The sequence below is a fragment of the Zalophus californianus genome, chromosome 6, assembly GCF_009762305.2.
Source record: "Zalophus californianus isolate mZalCal1 chromosome 6, mZalCal1.pri.v2, whole genome shotgun sequence".
In the NCBI taxonomy this organism is placed as follows: Eukaryota; Metazoa; Chordata; class Mammalia; order Carnivora; family Otariidae; genus Zalophus; species Zalophus californianus.
The window spans coordinates 114,224,108-114,251,636 of record NC_045600.1 but is presented as its reverse complement, the minus strand read 5'-3'; the positions used below and the strand labels follow the sequence as shown (position 1 = coordinate 114,251,636).

General features: G+C 41.3%; 1 protein-coding gene across 2 annotated transcripts in view; it reads left to right on the top strand.

The window, feature by feature from the left end:
* PTPN9 (protein tyrosine phosphatase non-receptor type 9) overlaps positions 1-25,989 on the top strand; it is a 76,692-nt gene extending 50,703 nt beyond the window's left edge. Inside the window, exons 6-14 of one of the 2 annotated variants that reach the window (XM_027569918.2) lie at positions 2,709-2,819; positions 4,971-5,037; positions 5,152-5,299; positions 11,611-11,704; positions 17,032-17,098; positions 21,482-21,560; positions 22,517-22,667; positions 23,085-23,292; positions 24,098-25,989. In XM_027569918.2, the coding sequence (XP_027425719.1) occupies positions 2,709-2,819; positions 4,971-5,037; positions 5,152-5,299; positions 11,611-11,704; positions 17,032-17,098; positions 21,482-21,560; positions 22,517-22,667; positions 23,085-23,292; positions 24,098-24,312 (1,140 nt within the window). In that variant the 3' untranslated portion in view covers positions 24,313-25,989. Of the gene's footprint in view, positions 1-2,708; positions 2,820-4,970; positions 5,300-11,610; positions 11,705-17,031; positions 17,099-21,481; positions 21,561-22,516; positions 22,668-23,084; positions 23,293-24,097 lie in introns of both variants that reach the window. The other variant, XM_027569917.2, reaches the window with a different exon arrangement.
* The last annotated feature ends 1,540 nt before the right edge of the window (positions 25,990-27,529 follow it).

Genomic DNA, 27,529 nt, shown 5'->3' with positions numbered 1-27,529 from the left:
TTTCAGACATATATATTCTTTCCAGTTTTAAAGTACTATTTTTAACTATCAAAAATAAAGATGCAATAAACATTTCTGTTCATAAATCTTTGTGTTTCTGGTTATTTCCTTAGGATAGAGTCTCAGAAATGGAATTACTTGATAAGAGGATATACACATTATTTTTTTAAAAGATTTCATTCATTTATTTGATAGAGAGACAGCGAGAGAGGGAACACAAGCAGGGGGAGTAAGAGAGGGAGAAGCAGGCTTCCCACTGAGCAGGGAGCCCAATATGGGGCTCGATCCTAGGACCCTGGGATCATGACCTGAGCCGAAGGCAGCCACTTAACGATTGAGGCACCCAGGCACCCCAAATATGCACATTTTTAAGGATATATAATGCTAGATGCCTTCTAGAAGATGTAACTATTTACTGTCCCATCAACAGTATATGTGGTTGCTATACAGTCATTTAAGTGGAACAGGCCTGAGTGTGTAGTTCTTTGCTCTGAAGAAGTAGATATAATGGCTTCTGCTTTTTAGTTACCATTTTGTGGAAATATAGGTATTTTTCCAGACTGCTTTTTGACTTGGCAGGGGCCTTGGTATTTAGGTCCTGAAATAAATTGTTGTTGTTTAAAGAGTTTGTTTATTTATTTATTTTAGAGAGAGAGAGTGCATGTGAGCACACGCATGCAAGCGGGGGTGGGGGCGGGCAGAGAGTCACTCTGCATGACTCTGCATGGAGCACAGAGTCCAATTCGGGGCTCCAACTCACAACCCTGAGATCATGACCTGAGCTGAAACCAAGAGGTGCTTAACCAACTGAGCCATCCAGGCGCCCCTAAATTGTTGTATCTCAGACTTTAGTGAAGAGGAGTATGGAGCATTTTGTTCTAGATACTGTATAGTCTCTATTGGGAATGTTTGTGGACCCCCAAAATCAGTGGAAAAGTAGCCAAAAAGTGACATGTCAAATTGAGAATCAGTCTTTTGGAAAAGAATAGGTAACTACAATTTCCTCTTTTTTGTTGTTTTTTGTTTTGTTTTGTTTTTTGATTCCTTGGGAATAATTTCTTCCCAGTTACTTGGTATCCCTGCCTGTGAGAAGGGCTGGGATATTAAACTAAATGAAACCTAGAGCTATGAATTAGGAATGAATAATTTTTTATTTTTATGCTTCGTGAAGATCAGGGTGTCTCCTTCCCTTTAGATTTCATTTGCCCTTGTGCCCACTAGATTATATTTATTTATTTTTATTTTTTTTAAAGATTTTATTTATTTATTCGAGAGAGAGAGAATGAGAGATAGAGAGCACGAGAGGGAAGAGGGTCAGAGGGAGAAGCAGACTTCCTGCCGAGCAGGGAGCCTGATGTGGGACTCGATCCAGGGACTCCAGGATCATGACCGGAGCTGAAGGCAGTTGCAACCAACTGAGCTACCCAGGCGCCTAGATTATATTTATTGACTGAATAAATGAATACATAACTATATGAAGAGATGGGTAAAAAAAAATGATTATAAATACACAGATGTCAGAAAAGGTTATGGGAGATGTTTCTTTCATGTTCTGTTTATTCATGATCTAATTTTTCCTAAAATTTTTAAAAGATTTTATTTTATTGTTTTAAAGATTGATTGATTGATTGATTGATTTTAAAGATTTTTACCTATTAGAGAGAGAGAGCACAAGCAGGGGGAGCAGCAGAGGGAGAGGGAGAAGCAGGCTCCTCACCAAGCAAGGAGCCCGATACGGTACTCGATCCCAGGACCCTGGGATCATGACCTGAGCCGAAGGCAGATGCTTAACGACTGAGCCACCCAGGCGTCCCTTATTTATTTATTTGAGAGAGAGAGAGTACAGGGGGTAGCGCCTGGGAGAGGGAGAGAGGGTCTTAAGCAGACTCTGCTCTGAGAGCAGAGCCTGACACCAGGCTGGATCTCACAACCCTGAGATCCCAACATGAGCCAAAACCAAGAGTTGGACACTTAACCAACTGCACCACAGAGGTGCCCCAAGATTTTATTTACTTTTAAGTAATCTCTACACCCAACATGGAGCTTGAACTCACCAACTCCAGATCAAGAGTTTGCAGTGCTCCATGGACTGACAAGCCAGGCGCCCCTTTCTTAAAGTTTTAATAAGCAGAACTTAAAGGCGCACACATATATGCTGACAAGAGTCAGTATCAATTTTTGATCCATAAGGCTTATGTTGACAACATAACATTGGAACTTTTAAAAGTAAATCACCTATTGGGGTGCCTGCGTGGCTCAGTTGGTTAAGCATCTACCTTTTGCTCAGGTCATGAGCAAAAGTGTCCCAGTGTCCTGGGTTCCAGCCCCGTGTCAGGCTCTGCTCAGCGGGGAATCTGCTTCTCCCTCTGATTCCTTCTCCCTCAGCCTGCTGCTCCCCCTGCTTGTGTTCTTTCTCTTTCTCTCTGTCAATTTTTTTAAAAAAAGTAAATCACCTTTTAAGTTTTTTATTAAGCTTTTAATTTTAATTCCAATATAGTTAACATACAGTGTTATATTAGTTTCAGGTGTATAATTTTAAAATTTTTAACCACTTCTGTAATTACTGAAATGAAACCTGAATTGGGCTTTAGACTCCCCCTGCTGGGTAAGGATGGGGAAAAGAGCAGAAAACCTACACTCTGGGTTTGAACAGTCAGATTCCAGTGCCTTAATTGATATCTTTAAATTTTCATGTGTGTTCTCCACAGGGAGCATTTCCTGCTCGTTTGAAAAAAGTACTGATTGTGGGAGCACCAATATGGTTCCGAGTGCCCTATTCCATCATCAGCCTCCTCCTGAAGGACAAAGTCCGGGAGAGGGTAAGGCATGCTTTATTTTATTTGTAGGTGGAGGTGGTTATTTGAAGAAGGTGGTGAACTTCCCATTTCTACTACTGAAACCTGCCAATTAATTTTTTACCTTCAATAAAATTCTTCCAGCCTGTCTTCTAAGGTGCATTCTGCTTCTCTTAGTGTATCCACTTATATTCTCTGCTATATTCTTTACAGTACAGGCTTCCTCTCTCACTGTACTACAAGTTCTTTGAAGTTAGGAGCTAGACATAGTTTGTCTGGCACTCTCCCGCCATAGCACCTTGCATAGAGATAGCACTGAAGGAGTGTGTCCCATGGATAACTTAGGGATAGCTACTCCTTCCAAAAATTAGCCTTGTGCTCTTCATGCATATTTAACAATCTCTAATACACTTGCATTAGTTGAACTGGTGTTTGAAGTTGTTCAAGTATAAATACTAATCTGTCCTTTGACCACCAGCGTGGTGGAGGAGAATCTCTCCTTTATGGAGATATTCTTTATGTCTACTTCCATTCCTGGCATTTTCTCTTAAAACACCCTGCTGCTTCCTAACTTCAAAAGTGTTGTCTAAAATTATCGTAATTCTGTTATTATCTCCTCAGTGTTCTAGAACTAAAAGATTATGGTTTTATTCATTCATTCATTTCTCACCCTTGAAAGAAAGGGCACATGAAACATTGACACAATCTAATTATAGTTGTTGTGAAATATTATTAGAGATTTTTTGTAGTATAGAATTACGAGGTTATATCAACAACAATGCAGATCTTTATAGCTGGTGAGACTTGTGTTGGAGAGGGGAAACTGAAGACATTTGGCTCTGTGGAAGTACTTAGGGATCTAGTGACCGAGAGTAGGAGAAATCTTTTCCAAGGTACTCTTTGATAGGACTCCTTAGGCAAATTCTTGCACTTGTTATATATAAGTATTAATGTATGTACAAACTCAAAATATATGAGCACCTTTACAGTCCAGGCTCTGGGCCCTGGGAATTAAAAATGGAGTGAGATTTTCCTTACTTACAGAGCTCATGTTCCTGATAGGGAACACAGAGGTAGACATGTACAGAGAACTGTGGCCCTATAGGAGCACAAAGGAGAATATTGTATTGAGCAGTCCGGGAGGGCTTCACAGAAGAGGTGAGCTTTATAAGCTTGTCCATGAAGAGGCCGAGGAGGAAAAGAGGGCATTCCAAGAAGGGACAACAGCAAGAGTGACAAACATTCCCATTTCACACAGATTTCATGAAAAACTAACTAGGCCAATTTCGTCCAGTAAGGCTGTGTCTAAGCAGAGAGCAGAATTAGGATTACTTTTCTGGCAGTTTTCCTGGGCTACCCTGTATTGGGTGACTGGTCTAGTGTTATTTTCCTAGAAAACTACCTTTGAGAACATCCATACTGAGCTGTGAGTAAAGCACCAAGCTTAGAGTTGGTTACCTTAGTATGGAGTTGACCAAAAAAAAAAATCACTACCTGTGCATTCTTAATAATCAAAACAGCAAATACCTACATGAGATGTCACTGGGAAGCGTTGTTAATAGTATAAAGGCTTTTGGGGCACCTGGGTAGCTCAGTCGTTGGGCGTCTGCTTTCAGCTCAGGTCATGATCCCAGGGTCCTGGGATCAAGCCCCGCATCGGGCTCTCTGCTCAGCGGGAAACCTGCTTCTCCCTCTCCCACTCCCCCTGCTTGTGTTCCCTCTCTCGCTGTGTTTCTCTCTGTCAAATAAATAATAAAAAAAAAATCTTAAAAAAAGTATAAAGGCTTTGTTAACTGTACCTTCCTTTTGAGGTATATAACAAGGCTCCCAGGGCACTAACTGGCTCGGTCAGTGGAGTGCATGACTCTTCATCTCAGGGACGTGAGTTTGAGCCCCATGTTAGGTGTAGAGATTACTTAAAAATAAAATCTTTAAAAAGGCAGGGGCAAATTCTAGGAGTGAATTTGATATACATTCTAGGAAGTCAGACCTTTGGGGAAATTATAGGACTTTAATCCCAGGCAGATGAAATGCAGTCTACTCCTTTTACAAGTATACCAAGTATTTCAAGCAAATCTCATCCCATTCTTCAAACCTAATATAAACACATTTGTTCTTTATCTTCACTGTCTTTATTTCCTGTCCATACTCACATGGTTCTTTCTGGCTTTCCAGATTCAGATATTAAAGACATCTGAGGTCACCCAGCACCTGCCCAGGGAGTGCCTTCCAGAAAACCTGGGTGGGTACGTCAAAATTGACCTCGCGACTTGGAATTTCCAGTTCCTACCCCAGATGAATGGCCACCCAGACCCCTTCGATGAGATCATCCTGTTCTCCCTCCCTCCTGCCTTAGACTGGGACTCAGTACATGTTCCAGGCCCCCACGCCATGACCATCCAAGAGTTGATGGACTATGTTAGCACCAGGCAAAAGCGGGGGATATATGAGGAGTATGAAGACATCCGCCGTGAGAACCCTGTTGGCACTTTCCACTGTTCTATGTAAGTAGGAAAAGTTTGGGCCGACAGTGGGTTACCAACATGCTTCTGGTACATGCTGGCAACAGCTCCATCCACATCTCATTTCCTTAACAGAGGCTCTTCCTTGTGTTAAGGAGCATCATTCTCACTCAGATGATGGCTTTCTCATCCAGAAAGAGGCACCTCCTGCTTTGGTGCCTATTGCCAATATCCTATATTCTGAATTTCTGAAGGTCTTTAGTACCAACAGGGAACCATGTAATAATGGATGCATAAAAGATTTTCCTGAATGCAAATGTTTTGGGGAAGAAAATAGGTTCAAAATGTAGGTTCAAAAATGTAGGCTCTCTATTCCTGTCTTCAGTGTGATCTCTGGACCTTTCATTTGGGCAGTTTCTCCCTAGAGTGCTTATAGTATAACATTACTTTCTTAGGTGGGGTGCTGGTGCATTTAAAATAATCCACAGTCAGTAAGAGAAAGCAGTTGACTCTTAGGAATTTGGCCTTGTAGGATTTTCTTTCTATCCAAATCTTACTACAGAACTACCTGGCTAGTTTATAACTGGTTCATAATTACTTTGTAACTATTGTTGGCCATAGGGCATAGATCATTTTTCTTACTGCTCTCATTTTATCCTGTTTTCATTGGCTGCAATAGAAATTTCTGTCTCTCTGTTGAAAACTAGAGAAACTGTCCCAGGCTCAAGTTCCAACACAGCCCAAAATCTCCTCTGTGATTTATGCAGGTTTTTCCCTTGCCTGCACCCCAGTTTTCCTGTGTGTAATAAATGATGTTAGACTCGGATATCCACCTGCTTGTGTAGCTTAAATGTTTTAGGTATCCATGATTCTGTGAATACGTCTTCCCCCTTGTAATTCCTGTCCAGCTTAGTCAGTGTACTGTAAAGAAGATGCCTGGAGAGAGACTTAGCAAAAGAAAAGAGGGAAAAGAATGAGTTAGGAAACCGGTAAGAGAGAAGAAACACTTGAGAAGAAAGTCAATAGGCAGAGCAAGAATGCAAAGCAAAGAGAAAAAAAAAAAAGCAGAGCATATATCAAAGTGGAGAGAGTGTCCTTTTCTCCCACACAGCTGTTTCTTTCTTACCAGTTCACAACCTCTATATGCATCCAGTCTTTCTCCCAACCAGTTTTTCCCCCTGTACTTTTTTTTTTTAAGATTTTATTTATTTTTTGAGAGAGAGAGAGAGACAGCAAGAGAGGGAACACAAGCAGGGGGAATGGGAAAGGGAGAAGCAGGCTTCCCAAGGAGCAAGGAGCCTGATGTGGGGCTCGGGGCTCAATCCTAGAACTCCAGGGTCATGACCTGAGCCAAAGGCAGACGCTTAATGACTGAGCCACCCAGGCGCCCCTCCCCCTGTACTTTTGAATCAAGGAAGTATTATGGAACAGAGAGGAGTACTGGGCTGCTCTAAGAGGATGCATGCTTGACTTGGGGATTCCTAACTTTGTTCTGACTAGATTCTGATTAGATTAGGACCACTAATCTGGTCTCTGTTACTATAGTTTTTCATTTCAAGAATGTTCTTACGTAAATGGAATCATACCATAAGTAACCTTTTGGGATTGGCTTTTTTCAACGTCAGTATAATTCCTTGGAGATTCACCCAAGTTGTTGTTACATGTATCAATAGTTCATTCCTTTTTATAAGTACTATTCCATGGTATGAATGGTTTGTTTAACCATTCATATGGTTAAACAAATGTTTGTTTAACTGTTCACCTAGGTTATTTAGAGTTTCTGGCACTTGAAGTAAAAAAAAGTAAAGTAAAAAAAAAATTAAAGCTGCTATGAATGTTTGTGTCTAGGTTTTGTATGAACATAAGTTTGCATTGCTCTCAGATAAATGTCCAAGAGTGTGATAGCTAGCTCATATGGTAATGAGATACTTAGTTTGTTGAGAAACTGCCCAGCTGTTTTCCAGAGCGGCTGTACCATTTGACGTACCCCCAGCAATGTCTGAATGATCCAGTTTCTTGGCATCCTCACCAGCAGTTGCTGTTGCCACCACCATTTTTTGTTTTAGTTGTCCTAATGGGTGTGTAATGAGGTCCCATTGTCAGTGTAATTTACATTTCCCTAATAGTCAATGATATTGAACATCTTTTCATGTGCTTATTTACCATCTGTATATCCTCTTTGTAAAATGTCATACCTTTTTCCCATTTTCCATTTGGACTTTTTTTTAAACTGTTGAGATTTGAGGTTTTTTTAATATATTCTAGATATCTGTTCTTAGTTGGATACATGTTTTGTGGATATTTTCTTCTAGTCTGTAGCTTATCTTTTCATCCTCTTAACATGGTCCCTGGTGAAGCACAAGTTTTTATTCTGATAAAGTCCTTTAATCAAGTTTCCCTTGTATGGATCACACTCTTGATGTGAGATCTAAGAACATCTAACCCGAGATTCCAAAGATTTTCTCCTTTTTTTCTAAACATTTTATAGTGTTATGTTTCACATTTATTTATTTAAGTATGTGATCCATTTGAATTAATTTTTGTTTAAGAGGTAAGGTTTAGGTTGATGTTGATGTTGTGTGTGTGTATGTGCACATGCATTTGCGCACGTCTGTGGATATCCAATTGCTCCAGCACCATTTGCTGAAAAATCCTTCCTCCATTGAATTGTTCTTGGGATTTTGTAAAATATCAGTTGGACTTATTTGTGTGGGAAGAGGGAATTTTTTAAAATATGGAAAAGTACAGAGTATAACATGATAAACAACTATGTTCCTGTCACCAGAATTAATACTGACAATTTTTAATATTTTGTCATATTTGCTCCATCTTTTTTTGTTATTAAAAGAAAGAATTCGTTGTAAATCCCTTCTAATCCTCACCCTCAGTTCTCCCCTCTTCCCCAGAAGCAGCAACTAGTATGAATATGGTACATTTCCTTCCAGACTATTTTGCTTATTCCATTACATATTTGTTGGTAACTATGAACAATAGAATATTATTTTATATTAGAGTAATATTTATATTTTAGTAATTTTTTTTGCTTCTTGATCAATATATGTACAATTTTTTTTTTAAATAAATAGTACCAAAGAATAGGAATGCTAAAATTAATGGTAATCCCCTGCCTTACCCTTGGTTCCTCTAGGTATCCATTTTCAACTTTTTTTTTTTTTCAAAGATTTTATTTATATTTACTTGACAGAGACACAGCGAGAGAGGGAACACAAGCAGGGGGAGTGGGAGAGAGAGAAGCAGGCTTCCCGCCGAGCAGGGAGCCCCATGCGGGGCTCGATCCCAGGACCCTGGGACCATGACCTGAGCCGAAGGCAGACACTAACGACTGAGCCACCCAGGCATCCCCATTTTCAACTCTTAATAGCTTTTTCTTCTGGTATTTCTTCTATGATTCTAAATAAAATACTTACAATACTCTTTCATTGATTTTTATGGTAGGTAAGCATTTGGCTCTTAACACCCTGTCTCCAGTTCACCTTTCACTGTTTTTCCAATATAATTATGTCATATTTTTTTATTAAATCAATTGTCATTGTTTACATTATTATGGCTATGTAAATTTTTCTAACGCAGAAATGGGCTTCTTTGGGCGCCTGGGTGGCTCAGTTGGTTAAGCAACTGCCTTCAGCTCAGGTCATGATCCTGGAGTCCCAGGATTGAGTCCCATATCGGGCTCCTTGCTCAGCAGGAAGTCTGCTTCTCCCTCTGACCCTCCCCCCTCATGTGCTCGCTCTCTCTCTCTCAAATAAATAAATAAAATCTTTAAAAAAAAAAAAGAAATGGGCTTCTATGAAATCAAATATATTAAATTTTATCAATTCAATTTCTTGTTTCTTCTGGAGTTAATTACCTAATTTAAAAAAAATTTTTTAAAGATTTTATTTATTTATTTAAGAGAGAGAGAGAGAGAGAGAGAGGAACTACAGAGGGAGAGGAGAAGCAGACTCCCCACCAAGCAGGGAGCCCGATGCGGGGCTTGATCCCAAGACCCTGAGATCATGACCTGAGCTGAAGGCAGACACTTAACTGACTGAGCCACTCAGGCGCCCAGTTACCTAATTTTTTCATCTGTTTTTAGTTTTCCATGTTCCTATCTTTATTTTTTTCCCTATGCTTAATCAAATTTATTTTACACTATTGTTAGTATTTTCCAAGTGGTCAAATATATCAGATAATGAATTGTTTTTTTTTTCCCTTGGAGACCTCACTTCCAGAAGTTTTTGGGGTTTTGCTCCAGTCTAAACTGAGGTTGGTGTTGTCTGGACTTTTTCCTGATTTCCGCCCCCACTTTCCTTTATTGGCTCTTGTTTCCTGGTTCCCCCATCTTCTTTCTTTACTTAGTCTTGTTAGAGCATAGAATTCTAGGTTGGAAATAATTGTACCACAGAACTTTTAAAACAATCCGTTTCTAATTAGTAGCAATGCAACTAAACAGTCTGATGTTATTCTTATTCCTTCTCAAGATGTTTTGGACATTTTTAGATAATCTGTCTTTCCATTTAAAAATTTCACAGTGATATGTCTTGCTTGATGTGGGTCCTTTTTTTTCATTCATTTTGTTGGGTTCTTGATAGATTCTTGCACTCTGAAGGCTTGTGTTTTTAGTTCTAGGACTTTTTTTTTTTTTTTACATTAGCTGTTTTTCATTCTCTCTTTCCTTGTATTATGTCAGTGCTCTCTTTTTGTGGACTATTTCTGTCAGTCTGGTTGGATCTCCTAGATCAGAGATTGACAAACTTTCTCTTGAAGGGCAAAATAGTAAATATTTTAGGCTTGTGGGCCTTTACAATCTCTATTGCAAGTGTAATCAACTCTGCCATTATAGTGTGAAAAAAGTCATAGACAGTACTAAACTGACAGGCTTGGTTGTGTTCCTGTAAAATTCTTATTTACAAAAAACAGGTTGGCCATGCCATAGTTGCTGACTCCTGCTCTGGAATGATTGTCTTGTTTTCTTAAATTTTTCATCACTTTGACTTTTTGTTTTATTCTGGAAAATTTCTTCCACTTTCTTTTTCATCTTTTCTATTAAAGTTTTTACTTTGGATATCCTATTTATTTTCCAAGAGTTTCTCGTCTCTGTTCCTTTCTCATAGCATCCTATTCTTGTTTCATAGATACAGTACCTTTTTCTCTCTGAGGGTATTAATTATAGCCTTTTAGAACTTATTTTTTCTTTTTTTAAGTTAAAAAAAATTTTTTTAAGATTTTATTTATTTATTTGACAGAGACACAGCGAGAGAGGGAACACAAGCAGGGGGAGGGGGAGAGGGAGAAGCAGGCTTCCCACGGAGCAGGGAGCCCGATGTGGGGCTCGATCCCAGGACCCTGGGATCATGACCTGAGCCAAAGGCAGACACTTAACGACTGAGCCACCCAGGTGCCCCTAGAACTTATTTTTTCTTACTGACACTCTTTTGTGCTTTTTCACTGCCATGTGTTTGGTCTCTTTTTTGTGTTGGAGCCTTCTGTAATTATCTGGAGATTTTTGGCTGTTAGTTTTACACGTTGGGGGTGAGGACCTTAAAAGCTGCTTGGAAATGCTGTTTGTGTGAGTGATCTTCAAATTTAAATGATCAGCTAGCTTGTTGTTGGTGTACTCTAGGTGACAGAATTCTTTAATGTAGGGCTATTCACTTTCTCCATAGAGGAATTCTCCACTCTTTTGCTTGGGAGGGTCCAAGCTTGATAGAAGTATAGGATAGGAGAGGACAGGGAGAAGAGGGCTGGGAATTCTCACTGTCTGTCATTCATATTTTCACTTATTCCTCTGTTTTTAACCCTGTGACTCGCCTTGCTTTCCAGCGTGTGGGAGTGGTGAGAGTGAGTCATTGTGTCTCTCTGTAGATACCTCTGTGGGTCCTAGTTTTCTGCATTTGGCCAAGTCAGCCAAAATTCCTCCATCTGTTTTCTCTCTGCCAAAATGGATTTCACTCTTTATCTGCTGAAGTCTCTGCCATCACTTTTGGGGTTTGTACTGATTAGTGCCTTTATACTGAGGCTACTAGATAGAGTGGAGTCAAACATATGTTGTCAACCTACCACGTTCAACTGGAACTTAGGTTTCTTAGCAGCCAGATTTTTTTGGTGCTATATCCCTATTTCCCTCTCATTTTCTCTTTTGAATGGAAATATCTTTATTTTCACAGGAATACATACATATTAAAAATGTTAAATGATATGGAATATGGATAGACTAGACCATTGCTCCATGTCTCCAACACCAACAGTAACGGATACCCACCTTTGCACTCCTGGACTTTGTGTGTACACATACACGCTGCTTCCACCTTTTCTTTGTCTTTGTTTTAGTTTGTCTGTTTCATTTTCTTCAGGTCTCCAGGAAACCTAGAGAAGAACCGCTATGGGGATGTACCCTGCCTGGACCAAACTAGAGTGAAGTTGACCAAACGAAGTGGCCACACGCAGGTACACAGATAAATGCTATCTTTTCAGGAGCACTGAGGGAAATTTTCCAAAATGAAGCTTACTAATATCATAGTAGAAAGAGCATGGACTCTAAGCCAGAGAGATCAGATTGGAGTTTTAACTTTGCTATATACGAGTTAGTCTGTTACCATAAGAAGTCCCTATAAGCCCATCTCACAGTACGAAGTGGAAATTAAATGGAAAAATTTATGTAAATGCTGATAGCGCAAGGTCTGGTATATCATAGGTGCTTGATAAATGTCAATTAGTTCTCCGTTTACTCCTTAGTTGTAAAATTATAGTCCTATTTTCTACCATATTAATGAATGTATATGTATCAATACGAGGCAACTCTAATTATAAGTGACCTATGATTTTTTTCATCTAGAAGATCTTAAAATAATTTTGGACAACTAGTGTACACATAAATATCTAGGGATAGAGTTAAAATGTTCAAATGATTATATTATTTAATATATTAATTTGATCACATATTCATATTTAAAAATCACATATATATACATTGTAGTGAAACTCTTCACATGCACCTTTAACATCAGTGTCCTTGCCCTCAGTTGAGCCACTTCCTGAGTCAATCTAACAGTTTTCCAGAGCACACAATTTTTACTTCTGTTTAAGTATATGGTATTGTCACTGAAAAGTTTATCCTAAACCAGAAAGAGCTATTAGCATAACATTAACACAGTTTATTCTTTCCTTTCATCCTGTATCTCATGCATTTTCTGTAGCATAATCATTCACGTATTCTTTTTTAAAGTCCTCTTTATTATCCAACACTTAGAATTTTGAGGTCAACAACTAAGTATGTGTTACATTTCTTCTTTTTCCTTTGGATATACCTGTTTTGTCTGGTGCCCTCCATATGCATCAAAAAAATAGCACTGGGGCACCTGGGTGGCTCAGTCGGTTGAGCGTCTGCCTTCAGCTCAGGTCATGATCCCAGGATCGTGGGATCAAGCCCTGCATTGGGCTCCCTGCTCAGTGGAGAGTCTGCTTCTCTCTCTCTCTCCCTCTGCCCCACCCCCTGCTTGTGCTCTCTCGCTTTCTTTGTCAAATAAATAAATAAATAAATAAAATCTTAAAAAAAAAAAACAGTATTGATCGAGGCTGTTGTTCAAAGTAAAGGAATTTAGATAGTGCCCCTTTAACATGACATACATTATAGGGACTTGTTATATCCCCTCTCTTTTTTCTGGGGGATAATTTTTGGGAAAATCGTTGCCTTGTATTTGGGTATATATGATATGTGGATCGGGACACTAGGATCATGGTTTTAATCTCTTTTGACCTTACCATTTCAAGTATATAAACTGAATTCAATTGATTCTCAGCCTTTTGGCTAAGATCATGTGTAAACTGCATTTATAGCCCTGTCCAGGACCCTTACAAAAGGGTCTTCCTGGGACATCTGGGTGGCTCAGGTGTTAAGCTTCTGCCTTCGGCTCAGGTCATGATCCCAGGGTCCTGGGATCGAGTCCTGAGTTGGGCTGCCTGCTCCGCGGGGAGCCTGCTTCTCCCTCTCCCATTCCCCCTGCTTGTGTTCCCTCTCTCGCTGTCTCTCTCTCTCTGTCAAATAAATAAATAAAATCTTTAAAAAAAAAAAAAAGAAAGGGTCTTCCTGCAGGACCATTAGCTCAGAGTCTGGCTGACTTAAGGTAAGTTCATCACTATTACTGAGATCATCAAGTATATGCTCTCAAGGAGTGGTGTATAATGGTTAAGTTGAGGCTCTGGAGTGAGCTGTATTTATCTGTTCTCTTGACTGCTGTGTCTCCAGTACCTAGAACAGTATATATCACACCTTCAGTAAATTATTTGTGAAGGAAAGTGAATCCCAGTGTACCAGCAGACTATTCTAGTCATCCTATAATTAATCTAAAGATCATCACTTGAATTAAATTCCTTTCATTACTACAAACATTGGCAGAAGCTTTATTTCCACAATAAATGGTGGATTCAGGTTTATTAGTGAATTGTTCATCAGATTTGCTCCTGGAATTATAAAGCTATTAGTCACAGTTTCTATTGAACATGGCCCATAACATAGTATACTTGGTTTGATTCTCTGCTATTTCAGTTTGCCCCCAAATCTATACTTTATCTCTGAGGTCATTTTCAGTTTTAATTTCTGATGATTCTTCTGAAATTGTTGATTTTAATTCCCAGTGCTCTCAGAGACAAGGATACTGAAAGCTGGTATCCTTATTTATAAAGAAATAGTAAGTCTCCATTAAAGAAGTGTATTTCTTTTCAAAGCATGAAGGTAGTTCCAAGAGTGTTACAGAATAGTGTCGACTGGCATGTACCAGGTAAATCCTTTGTATTTTTCTATGCCTTCTTTCCTGGGTCCTGCAGGTTTGAGTCACTCTGAGCTCCCTAGAGTGGAGTCGAGTATGAGTTCTCTTTAGTCTGACACGGAAACTTTTTGTCTTTTTTTATTTTTATTTTTAAAGATTTATTTATTATTCATTTTGAGAGAGTGAGAATGAGAGAGAGAGAGTACATGAGAGAGGGGAGGGTCAGAGGGAGAAGCAGACTCCCTGCTGAGCAGGGAGCCCGATGCGGGACTCGATCCCGGGACTGCAGGATCATGACCTGAGCCGAAGGCAGTCGCTTAACCAACTGAGCCACTCAGGCGCCCGGAAACTTTTTGTCTTTTGTGCCCCTGTTCCCCTCCACACCCTCTGCTATTCCTAGTACCTGCTAGATACTCTCAACTAGTTGTACTATGACTTGACACTGTAGCTGCGTCTGTGTTTCTCTTTTACCAGCTTGGATTATCAGCAAGGATGTTGGCAGAGATCTTGTGAGAAGGTATAATAAAAATAATAAAAATTAAAATCCTATTTAATTTCCCTGATAGCTAATGACGTTAAAATAAGACTGAGGACACGAGGAGATGAGAGAAGGCCCCCAGAAGAGAATGAGTCAAGAGCTGTTCATTGAGACCTTTCTGAATTTGGCTGTTGCTTTGTGTTAATTCAGGTAGTAAAGGAGCCTGGGTGTTTGGCCCATGCTGTTGATGGTGCTAGATATGAGGTATAGCTTTCTTCCTTCTCCAGTCACACTTTGCCTTTTGTGTGTGACAGCATGGACAGGATGTTCCTGCTCAGGGTGCTTGGCTTGCCTCCCATTTGGTTTTGAACCAGTGCTGCAAGTCTTAATGGGCTCCTTTTTTGGTAAATAACAGCTTTATTGAGATGTAATTCACATATCATACAATTTATCCATTTAAAGTGTATAGGGGTGCCTTGGGTGGCTTAGTTGGTTGAGTATATGACTCCTGATTTCGGCTCAGGTCATGATCTCAGGGTCCTTGGATTGAGCCCCATATCTGGGTTTGCACTTGGTCGGGGGAGGAGGTGGTTCTGCTTGAGATTCTGTCTGTCCTTCTCCCTCTGCCTTTCTCCCCATTCACACGCACACTTTCTCTCTCTCTCTCTAATAAATAAATAAAATCTTAAAAAAATAAAGCATATAATTCAGTGGTCTGGTTTTTGTCCTTTTTTTAAAAGATTGATTGATTTTGAGAGAGAGCACAGGCGCTTGCAAGTGGGAGGAGGGGCAGAGGGAGAGACTCTCCCACAGATTCCTTCCTGAGCATGGAGCCCAAAGTGGGGCTCATCTCTCGACCTAAGAGATCATGACCTGAGCTGAAAGCAAGAGTTGGACACTTAACTGACTGAGCCACCCAGGTGCCCCTAATTCAGTGTTTTTTAATATATTCACAGAGTTGTGCAACCACCACCATAATCAACTTTAGAACATTTTTATCACCTGAAAAAGAAACTCCATACACTTGGCAGTCACCCACCATTTTCTCCCAGTCTGTGTAGTTTCTGTCTCTATGGATTTGCCTATTTTGGACATTTCATATAAATGGAATCATACAATATATAGCCTTTGTGTCTGGCTTCTTTCACTTAGCATGTTTGCCAGGTTCATCCATGTTGTAGCATGTGTCAGTACTTCACTCCATTTTATTGCTAAATAATATTCCGTTGTATGGATATGCCACCTTTATTTACCCATTCATCTGGTGAATACCATTTGAGTTGTATTCATTTTTGGCTATTATAAAAAATGCTGTTATGAATATTTGTGTGTAAGTTTTTCTATGGACATATGTTTTCGTTTCCCTCAGGAGTGGAATTGCTGGGTCATATGGTAACTTTGTGTTTAACCTTTTGAAGAACTGCCACTGTTTTCCAACATGACTGCACCATTTTACATTCCCACCAGGGGTATATGAGGGTTCCAGTTTTTTCACATCCTTGCCAACATGTGTTGGTATCTTGTACCTGTAGCTATCCTAATGGGTATGAAGTTGTGTCTTATCATGGTTTTGACTTTTCACTTTTTTTTTTTTTTTAAGTAGGCTCCATGACCAGAGCAGAGCTCAACATGGGGCTCGGACTCACAACAGTGAGAGCAAGACCTGAGCCAAGAACAAGAGTCGGACGCTCGACCCAGGCGCCCCTCATTATGGTTTTAATTTGCATTCCCTGGTGCCTAATGATGTTGAGCGTGTTTTCATGTGTTTATTGGCCATTTGTATATCTTCTTTGGAGAAATGTCTGTTCTGATCCTTTGCCCATTTTATTTTTATTTATTTATTTTTTTTTAAGTAGGCTCCATGCCCAGCATGGAGCTCAACGTACGGCTTGAACTCATGACCCCAAGATCATGACCTGAGCTGAGATTAAGAGTCATTGAGTAAATGACAGAGCCACCCAGGCGCCCCCCTTTGCCCATTTTAAAATTGGGTTGTCTTTTACTGTTGAATTGTGAGAGTTCTTTATATATTCTAGATATAAGTCCCTTATCAAATATGTGCATTCTGTAGGTGGTTTTACTTTCTTGATGGTGTCCTTGGAAGGACAAAAGTTTTTAATTTTAATGTAGTTCAGTGAACCTGTTTTTTTCTTTTACTGCTTGTACTTTTGGTGTCATATCTAAAAAGGCTTTACCTAACCCAAGGTCACAGAGATTTAATCCTACATTTTCTTCTAGGAGTTTTATAATTTTAATGCTTAACATTAGGTCTGTGATCCATTTTTGAGTCAGTTTTTGTGTTTAGTGTGAAGAACAGTCCAGCTTGATTTTTTTTTTTTTCCTGCATGTGGATCCAGTTGTTCCAGTAACATTGGTAGAAACCAAGTTTTGAACTGATGCTTTTGCTCCTCACTGTCTGTCTGACAGGGAAAGAATATCTATACCTTGGGTTTTATTTACCTGGTACATAATTTTCCCACCCAAATGGTGTATTCCACACAGCTGCAATGACATTTCCTTTTTATCATTAGACAGATTACATCAATGCCAGTTTCATGGATGGCTACAAGCAGAAGAATGCTTACATTGGTACACAAGGTAAGTTAGGGTGCTCCTTACAAGTTGGTTTTATGTCAACTACCTATGATCTCTTGTACCAGATGATTGCATAGTTTTTGAAGGTAACTTGAGGTGGTGATGTGGCCACTAAATCCTGGCATTTCATAAAGGTTGGGTGTTATTGAGAAGGCAAAGGAGAGGTATAGAGTTTCTGTACCAGATACATGTGGAAACTTGCTGCATAGAGATAAACTGGAGATTTGAACATACAACACTAGTACAAGTTTTTTGGACTATGCATTGCCAACCGAGGGGAATGGGACATCTGAACTCATTGGCCAGTGAGATGCTTTTTATGTCCAGTAGGAGGCCAAAAGTGGCAGTGGAGCTTCTCAGAGATTGAGTCCAGTCTATGAAAGGGTGTTGCTGTCCTAAGAGACTTTTGCTGGTTCCTGTACCATCAGAGAGTACCCAGTAGTCTTCTGATACAGATAGTCTGTACTAGGTCTGACAGTGAAGATTTCAGATAAGAGTTTCTATGAATGCTCCTGTGGGCTCCAGTAGTCCTCCTGACCTGGCCTCGGCCATCTCAAGGAGAATACCAAGTTGCCTTCAAAAAGGGTGGGGAGAGGAGGACGTAAGAGGCCACCCTATGGGCTTTAGGCCCTTTGACCATTGCAGAGCATGGCCAGCAAGAGATCTGGCAAATACCTCTATAGCAAGTGATCAAACTTAGTATCACCAATAATAGATATCATGCCTCTGTTGTGATATAGTGAGAACTATATAACATAACCTTTATTGTTTGTTGCCAATTTTTAAGTCTGAATCTAATCGTGAAAAGTAAACCAGACAAATCCAGATGGTGGGACATACTATTAGAAAACTGGCTTAGACTCTTCAAAGTTAATGCCAAGAAAAACAAAAGCAGGGAACTCTTCTAGATTAAAGGAGACTAGAGACACATGATAACCAAAGGCATGTGCCCATTATTAGAACTTCAGTTTAGAGAAGAAAACTGTTAATGACAAACTTGGGATAATTGGGGACTGTATATTAGATAATATTATTGTATCAGTGTTTAATTGTTTCAGTGTGATAATGGTATTGTTCTATAGGAGAAAGTCCTTGTTCTTCTAAATATGTGCCCAAGTATTTAGGAATAGATGTCATAATTTCTTTCTTTTTTTTTTTTTAAAGATTTTATTTATTTATTTGACAGAGATCACAAGTAGGCATAGAGGCAGGCAGAGAGAGAGGGGGGAAGCAGGCTCCCCACTGAGCTGAGAGCCCGATGCGGGGCTCGATCCCAGGACCCTGAGATCATGAGCTGAGCTGAAGGCAGACACTTAACCGACTGAGCCACCCAGGTGCCCCGAAGTGTCATAATTTCTGGAACTAACTTTTAAATAGTTACAAAATAAAAAGTGTGTGTATTTATAGATAGAAATAAATGTTGAAATAATAGCTAAAAACGATAGCTTTTGAGCTAAAGAATTTATGAGTACGTTGTAGTAGTCTTCCAACTTTTCGTTGGTTTCAAATTTTTCAAAATAAAAGTTGAGGGAGAAAAAAATGGATTCTTGATATATTGTTAATTGGTCTGATGATCACAGGTTTATATTTTCCTCCTAGGAGGGACCACTCCCTCCTAGAAGAGTCCTTTTAAGACCCTAAGAAGAAATGAGAATTATCAGGAAAAATTTTTGGCATATATGATATGACGTGATCTGCCTGAGAGTAGGGGCTTTGTTGAGGAGGATGGTGTTGGCAGATTGGGCTTATGGAGGGTAAGGATTGGCTCGAGGGTACCCCAGAATGCTTCCTTCTCCAGGTTTAGAAGGCAAAGCTACTACTCAAGAGTTTCAGGAACTGGATTCTTTAGGGTGGCTTTGAAGGCCGTATCCGGAAGAAACTCCCCTAAGAGTATGAGAGATATTTTGAGTCAAGCACAGATCACCTTTAGACAGCATCAGTACTCTCTTAGGACTGGAAGATGGGGGTCCTGTGCTGTGGAGCAGGCTGATTTGATTTGCCTGGCTAAGTTTCTTGGCTACATTCAGTATTTTGATTCTTATTAATAATACTATTTCTATTAATAATATCTGTTATCTATTGAGAATATCTATTATATATCAGGTATATAATCTTCATCTAATTATTACAGAGACTCTGCAAGGAAGGTTTATTAACCCATGAACAAACTGAAGCCCAAAGAGGTTAGGCGATGTTGGATCACACAGTAAGTGGCAGAGCCAGGATTTGAAAGTATGTCTGTTTGATTCAAAAGTCCTCACAAGCCAAGTCAGAGGATTGTTTCACCCATGTCAGAATAAACCACTGACTTGAGTTCTTCAGAGAAGTTCACTGTTAAAGAGTAATCTGGGAGGTGCAGCTTTCCCTTCTAAGTCTCTCTTACGCCTTGGAGGATATTATGAGCCCTCTTTGCGAAGCCTGAGTCTGAATGGTATCTGGGTGGTCAGGCGCTCTGATTGGGAACACCATTTTTGCCAGTGATTTGAGTGTGGAGAATAAAGCATATGAGTGCTGCTGTGGTGCAGGGTAGTAGGATGTGGACAAGGCTGGGGTCAGAGATGGGGAACGGGAGTTCTTATTATCTTCACATACATACTATGGTAATGTAAGTGCATTGTAGGAAATTTAGAAGATGGAGATGAAATTCACTCATAACCCTAAGACCCAGAGATAATGTTAACATTCTGTAGCATTTCCTTCCAAACTGTTTTCTGTGCAAATAGATACAGACATATAAAATATCTAACAAGATGGGTTCTTTCTCTATGTTACTTCTTTGTTCATTTGGTGGTATCTTGTGAATACCTTTCCAGAGCAAAAATAACAAATCTTACAACATCACCTTTATGGACTACAAATCGGGGATATGCCATAATTTAACAACTCTCTCTTGATAGACATTTAGCTTGCTTCCAAGATCTCACATGCTTTTGGCAGTGTCCACTTCTGCCAAGAGGGAATTCTAGTATCATAAAACATTAATGCTCCTAAAAGGCTTTAGCAAAAACGGTAGTAAAACCAGCAGACTTCCAGCACAAAATCAACCCTTGATACTGCCCTTCTTCCCTAAAAGCAGAGGAAAAAGGACTGGGAAAGTACACGGAATTATCCCAAGTTATTACTTCCTTGCTTAAAAGGGAGTTGGTGGCCCACAGGTATCTTCAAAGTTTCCCCTGAGTGCCCAGTCCTGTGAAGGTTCTAACTCTAAAAGGAGAACTTGACAATGTGGCTCTTACCCTCAGCACCATGTTTGTTGAGACATGATTCATTCTCACAAAGTAAAGTGACTGATATAAGACCACATACATTAAATGGTTAAGCTGTTTTGATCCAGCTATGCCGTCAAGAGCTGTCTATATTGTGATGAAGCAAGTTTTTATTTTTTAATTTATTTTTTTAGAGAGAGATTGAGAAAGTGCGAGCAGGGGAGGGGCAGAAGGAGAGGGAAAGAGAGACTGTTAAGTGGCTCCACACTCAGTGTGGAGCCTAATGAGTGTGGAACCCAACAGGGCTTAATCTCACAACCCTGAGATCATGACCTGAGCCAAAATCAAGAGTCGATGCTTAACCAACTGAGCCACCCAGGTGCCCCTGTGATGAAGCAAGCTTCTAGAAAGATTCAGCTGGCAGGGGTGTCCAGAATAGACTGGAAGGGAAGGAGTCCTATTCAGAAAAATAAACCAAGATGGTATTACAGTAACTCAGACAAAAGATGATGTGGTCCTTGTGGCAGTGAAGTTGGGTCAGGAGGGCATGATGAAAACCAAAAACAATCCAAGGCAAAAAAATCTCTAGGACTTGGTGATTGCTTCTGGAAGATAAAGGAAATGGATAAGTCAGAGTTGACTCCAACTTTTTAAAACTGAGTGATTTAAGAATGCCAATACTTTTTTGAACAGAGATGGGAAAACAGAAAGAGAAGGCTAATTTTGAAGGAAGAGATTGAATGGCAAGCATGTTGGGTCTGAGGAGACCCATGATGGGACATGGAAGGGGAGTGGTTTAGTAGGCTACTGATGATTATAAGGCTTTAGGGAGATGAAAACCGCTAGAGTCGTGTACACAGTTGACCCTGTCTGGATGTGCCAGCTCAAGTCCTGATGGTAAGGCTCTTGAGAAGGTACGTACAGTATTTCTCAAACTGTAACTTACCTACAGCTTACCTGGGATCTTCTTAAAATGCAGATTGCACATTTCTAATACTCTCTCATACAATGCTGGAGCTGGTGGTTCAAGGACCACCCTGAATAGCAGGGATGCAGTGAGAAGAGCAGGGAGCCAGCATCTGTGCTTTGGAGTTACTAGCTGGGGACAAAACCAGAAATGCCTGGGGAGGAAAGAAGGGCTTCCCAGGGTAATGTTCCTTGTCTTATCCTTCCATTCCAGGCCCTTTGGAGAATACTTACCGTGATTTCTGGCTCATGGTATGGGAGCAAAAAGTCCTGGTGATTGTCATGACCACCCGGTGAGTTCTTCCCTTTTCCTCCTGTTTAGCTCATAAAACAATGAGGATTAGGAAAACCATGGCAAAGAGTTTGAGACGTTTTAGCTTTTTCTTAGTTGACCCAGAATTAACATAGCCAGGATATGGTGGAGATTGATAGATCTAACTTGTCAGAGTTTTAATCCTTGGCTCTGGTGACCCTGTGCCAGTTACAGGCTACTCCAAGGTCCTGGCCTTATCCACTAAAGGAAGTGTGGGAAATGTGGGGCAATTCACTTTTAATCTGCTCCCTACTTCCAAAGGGCAGCTGTCTTCCTGGCTTCTGAATTACCAGCTCCCCTTCCCTACCACTTTCGACAGTTTTTCTGCTCATTTGTATTTCCACCTATAAGAGAACTACAAAAAGAGAGATGAAACATAGTTGGTCAGGCAGGAGGCTCTGGATGAAAGGAATCCTTTTGAAATTTTGGTCTACATATCTGCCAAAACTTGGGGAATTACAAATTCATTAGTATCATCATTATCATTATGATAATTAGAACCTATTTCAGATGAGGAGAAAAACGTGTGGGTTTCCCCCTCCTCTCAGCCAAGGGCCCTTATTGGGGAAGAGCATGAACAGTGGCTGAGATACAGGGCAGAGAGTTCCGTCTGGCCCACCGTAGTTTCTCTGATGTCTTTTTTTGTCCACCCAGTATTTATCCTGGATATGTGAGGAGTAGCAAGAGGTATCAGGAGAGGTGCCAAATGGTATAATAGGCACCCAATAAATGTCTGCTAAATGAATACACGCAGAAACTTTAGCTGTTGCTAACATCTGTTTAGAATGAAGGTCTCCCACCTTTTCTGCCAAGAAACAAAGGTATAAGTTAGAAGCAATGCAAGAGATGACATTGCTGCTAGGGGGACAGCAGATCATAGCTTACTACTATGGAGAGGGAGGATGGAAGGCTTACCCTGCTCTCTGCTGTCTTCAGCTTTGAGGAAGGCGGCAGGAGAAAGTGTGGCCAGTACTGGCCATTAGAAAGAGACTCTCGGATCAGATTTGGCTTCCTCACGGTGACCAATCTAGGCGTGGAGAACATGAACCATTATAAGAAAACAACGCTAGAAATTCACAACATAGAGGTAAATCCCGATTTTATTTTCTCACTGTTTTTAAGCTGGGGGAGAACTTTTACTGTAAAGAAAATCTCCAAATGGAATAGGCAGGAATCTAGGCAGCTTATAAGTTACTTTCATTTTTCTGGGAACAGGATATGGATATTCAGCTCAGAGCCAATATAGCCATATTGTCTCAGTGCAACAGTGGCATTACTTAGGAGTAAAACTTATAAGAAATCTGGGTCCTACATAGGGAATTCTGTCCTCTCCAGACATTTAACCTGTCCTTTGGGTTTGTAGAGAAGCAACTGTGGAGAAAGTTGAGGGTCGTAGGCAGGAACCTTGGTGGGGATACCAGGGGATTGAGAATCTAGAAAAGCCAAATGTAGTCAGGGGCAAGCAGAAATGACCTCATTAACTTTTGCTTCTTTTCTCATCAAGGAGCGGCAGAAACGCCAGGTGACCCACTTTCAGTTCCTGAGCTGGCCAGATTATGGTGTCCCTTCCTCGGCAGCTTCTCTCATCGACTTCTTGAGAGTGGTCAGGAACCAGCAGAGGCTGGCTGTCAGCAGTATGGGAGCGCGCTCCAAAGGGCAGTGCCCTGAGCCACCCATTGTCGTCCACTGCAGTGCAGGCATTGGCAGGACAGGTAATGTACCTGATGGTGCGGCAGCCCTCAAAGCATCCAGAGGCAATAAGGATGGGGGAGAAATAACCAAGCTCTTAGTTGCCAGTTTGCGAGAGTTTGATTCATTGGTAGCAAATTGCCATGAAAAATTCCTCTTTAATGTCCTTTTGGTATCCCTAGCGCCAGCTGTGCTCTCCAAAATATACACTTCAGGGGCCAGGGCCCCTGGGGGTTGATGCTTTATACATCACATCAGCATGATTATCGTATGACCCCATCACTGTCACCTGGATGTTCTGGAGAGCTCAGCTGGGCTGTTGTTTCCTTCTCATCCCCCTCCCTAAGGAGATCCCCACCCTGAGCTGTGCTCTCATTCTGGAGCTGGTTAGCAGCTTTTACCTTAAGGGATGTGCATTGGAGGGACTGCTGGTCTTTTTAGTTCAGAGGTCCCTTTGGGAGAAAGTCAGGAAGAATAAGTTTCTGTTAGGTCTCTGTGGACAAATTGTGGAGTTTCTGGAAATTAGGGCCCAGGTGTGGGCTGTCATTCTGTCTTATCTAAGACAGGCAGTTCTTCTATGTCACCTTCCCACCTTCTCTTCCTATTACCTCCAGTACTGTCTTAGGAGACAAGAGGCCTTCTCATTTCTCTGGACTCCCAACACTCCAAAGTGACCTCCTTGAATCCTTTCAGGCCTAAGGCCACCTGGCCACCTCCCATAAGGCACCTTGCCTTTGAATTCATTCATCCAACCTGCCTGGGTCATTTGGTAGAGGGGGGGACAGAGGAGAGATAGACCAGGTATGACTACTTCTTTCCTTCCTTCAGGTACCTTCTGCTCACTGGACATCTGCCTAGCACAGCTGGAGGAGCTTGGCACCCTTAATGTGTTCCAGACAGTGTCCCGCATGAGGACCCAGAGGGCCTTCAGCATCCAGACCCCTGAGCAGTACTATTTTTGCTACAAGGCGATCCTGGAGTTCGCAGAGAGGGAGGGCATGGTGCCTTCCAGTCACAACCTCCTGGCCATGGAGGGTCAGTAACTGTCCCACGATCCTCCCACGTGCTGGCCAGCCTTCCTTAAACTACCCTGGACACCGCTGAGCCTATAGGTTGCCGTCAGTTATGCTGAAGCAATGGACCAACCTCTTCCTCATGTCTCCTGGCGCACTCGTGCACGCAAGGCAGCCGTTCCCTTTGGCTAGATAGATGTGGTGAAATTGCCACTAGAGAGGGCCAGCAGCAATGTGTTCTTAATTCCTAGCACCTGCTATCGAACTGTGCCTTATTAAAACCAAATTGTGGCTATCGGTTTTTGCCAGGGGCCCCGAGGTAAGTGGGGAAGGAAACTCCCTCCCCCCTTTCCCAATGCCATTCTCCTTCTTGAGGTCTCTTTCCCATTCCTTCCCTTTGCTAGGATTTGATGGGGAGGTTTGATGAGCGTCCACCTTCCTTCCCAGAGAGCTTGACCAAGTTACATACTCTAGAGAACGTCCCGAGTGCCAAGCACGTTTATACCTAGGGCGTGTATTCCAGTCTTTTCTGTCATTCTGTGTGTATGTGTGTGTGTGTGTGTGTGTATGCGCACATGTGCGCGCGCACTTACATGTATGGGTCCATATGTACGTGTGTATATAATATATATTGTATGTAATAATATGGTCGTATTCTATAAATACATATACACAGAGATACTCCTTTGTAGACTTTCCTGGGGCTCCGTGTTGCAGTTCAGGACTCTTTGCTTCTTGGACCCAACTGTTTATCCTGGACTAGCTGGGGCTGGGGATCACATCCCTTGTTGTCAGACTGCAGAGTGGTGGAAGAGAACACACACACACATCCACTCCTCATGCTCCTACCACAGGCCCTCATTCTTACGTAAGGACTTACCTCTTTCCAGAATACTGGAGCCAAGAATTCTGATTTATGGTGACACTGGTTTAACTTAGCATGAATTGCCCTTATCTAATGATTTTACTCTGTTTACTTTGCCAATGTGGGGAATAGACCTCCACTGTGATTCCAGACCCCTCTTTCCTCTCTCTGTCTCTTGGGGCTTGGGGTCTGGGAGTAAAGAGCAGTCAGAGCCAAGAGCAATTGGTACGAAGTCTTAGAAGAAAAGAGAGGGAGCCCAGGTGTGGGAGAGAAAGGAAACTACTATGAGAATCCCTCCTTGGGAGAATGAACTGGGGCCCCTTTTTCTTTTGCTAGAAAGTTCCTTTCCTTATGCAACTTGGACCTGTCCACTTAAATGCCCATCTCTTCCTTCCTAGAAGCCTGCCAGATCCTGGAGCTCAGGCTGGGTGGGCTCTGTGTCAATAAAAAGCTTAACCCCTGGCTGGGTAGCGCAGTTGCCTGCAATCACTGTTTGCCCCCTATTCACCCATCCTGTCCCTGTCTGCTCCCAGCCTGCCCAGCCTGATGTGCCAGGGATGGAATCAAAGAGTCCCCAGCACTCCACATTCGCAAGAAAATCCTAGGAACCCATAAACCTTCTCCCATCCCAGATGAGGTTGGCAGCTGATCAGACCTCAATACTTTTATACTGTAATAAGCTCTTTGAATGTATATATTCTTATTTTTACAATCTTTTCATTTTGTATTTAACATCAATGGACTGAGTCAGATTCAGAAAATAATTGTAAATGTTCATATTCAATATCTTATAGCGATACAGTTTTGTATTTACATATAAATATACCGACATGATCAAACCCTTTTAGCTTCATCAATTTAGTAGCATTCTGGGCTGGGAAGGTGAGAAGGGGGTCCAAGAGCTGGTCTGGGAGGGATGGGGAGGCAGAGTGGGACCCAAGGCCTGGGTATCTCAGACTTTCAGTTCTCAGAGCCATCTACTTTATCCGTAGGCCATAGCCCTAGCTATAGGCAAGCAAAGGGAATCACCAGTTGAGTGCTTGCTGGGTGCCAATCTCTGTGCTTGGTTGCTTTCCTCCCCCATTACCTCATTCAAACCTAACAATAATCCAGTGAGGTTATTATGCTCACTCCCTTCTATTTCTATATAGATGAGGAAGGTAAGGTCTGGAAGATTATAGTGATTTGCTCTAGAACTGGAGCTCAGGTTGGTTTGTTCACAAAGCCATTGGCCTCTTCACTGTGTTGCTCTCTTTCAAAGATCAAGGTAGTGTTTTGTCCTTGGAAACCAGAGGGAATTTTTTTTAGCTCTCCTTTCAGAGTATGAACAGTTCCTAGATTCCAGGTATTTGATCTTGAGCCCATGCTGCATGTAGGGTGACAGAGTTGGTGACCGATGCTCCCAGGTAGGACCTCCTGGTGTAGGGTCCTGAGGTCTGCAGAGTACCAAAGGGATCATTCTCCCAGGAAACACCATACATAGGGGTACACTGGTTTTTCTGGGAAGATCTTGAGTCATTCATTTGCATCTCTCTCAGAATGGAACCAAAAGCTTTGTCCGTGTAGCACCATGCCCCGTGTCATGTAGCTATTCCCTGTTGACCAGTGACAGCCTGCCCAGTTGGGGCAGTTCTGACCTGGAGAGTGTGCAAATATTGGGGTGTTTTTTAATAAAAGTGATAGCTAACATCTATTGGGTCCTTAATTCTGTTCCACAAACTGTTCAAAGTGCTTTCTAGATACTATTCACCACCCTCAAAACAATCTTTTGAGATAGGTATTGATAAAAAAAGAAACCTGAGGCACAGGAAAATTTAATTAGCCAATCAAGAACCCAGATCATCTGACTTGAAAGCACCTGTTGTTAACTCTTATACTAGACTTCCTCTAAGGATCCATCTCCTGATCTGCCAACAGATGTTTTGAGTTTCTTACTTCAATCAAGAGCTGAAGTGTAGAACGAAAGTTTAAGCCAACCCTTTCCCTGGATGAGTCTGTGTTCTCTTGCGGGCAAGTGAGCATAAGAGGTGAACAGGGAAATCTGGGAAATCAGAGGGGTTTGGTGAAATGTGGAGGAAACAGGATTAATGATAGATCTGGAGGAGGTAGCCTTGAACTATCTTTTGTTTGAAAAGGCTGTAACCAAAGTGCTCTGCAAATTCAGAAGTTATACATGAGTTGCACATCTGAGGATTGGTGAGGTAATGACTTGTAAGAGCTCCATAAAAGCGCAGATTCCTGGGTCCTGCCTGGTAGGTGGTTAAGTGAGTGACAGGATGAGCCAGGCCAGAAACACTCTCAATCTGTGTCCCTGACTCTGAGGAAGGTTAGCAAATTGATGTTTCCTAAATCTGAGAGCAAGGGATCAATAACTTTCCCCTA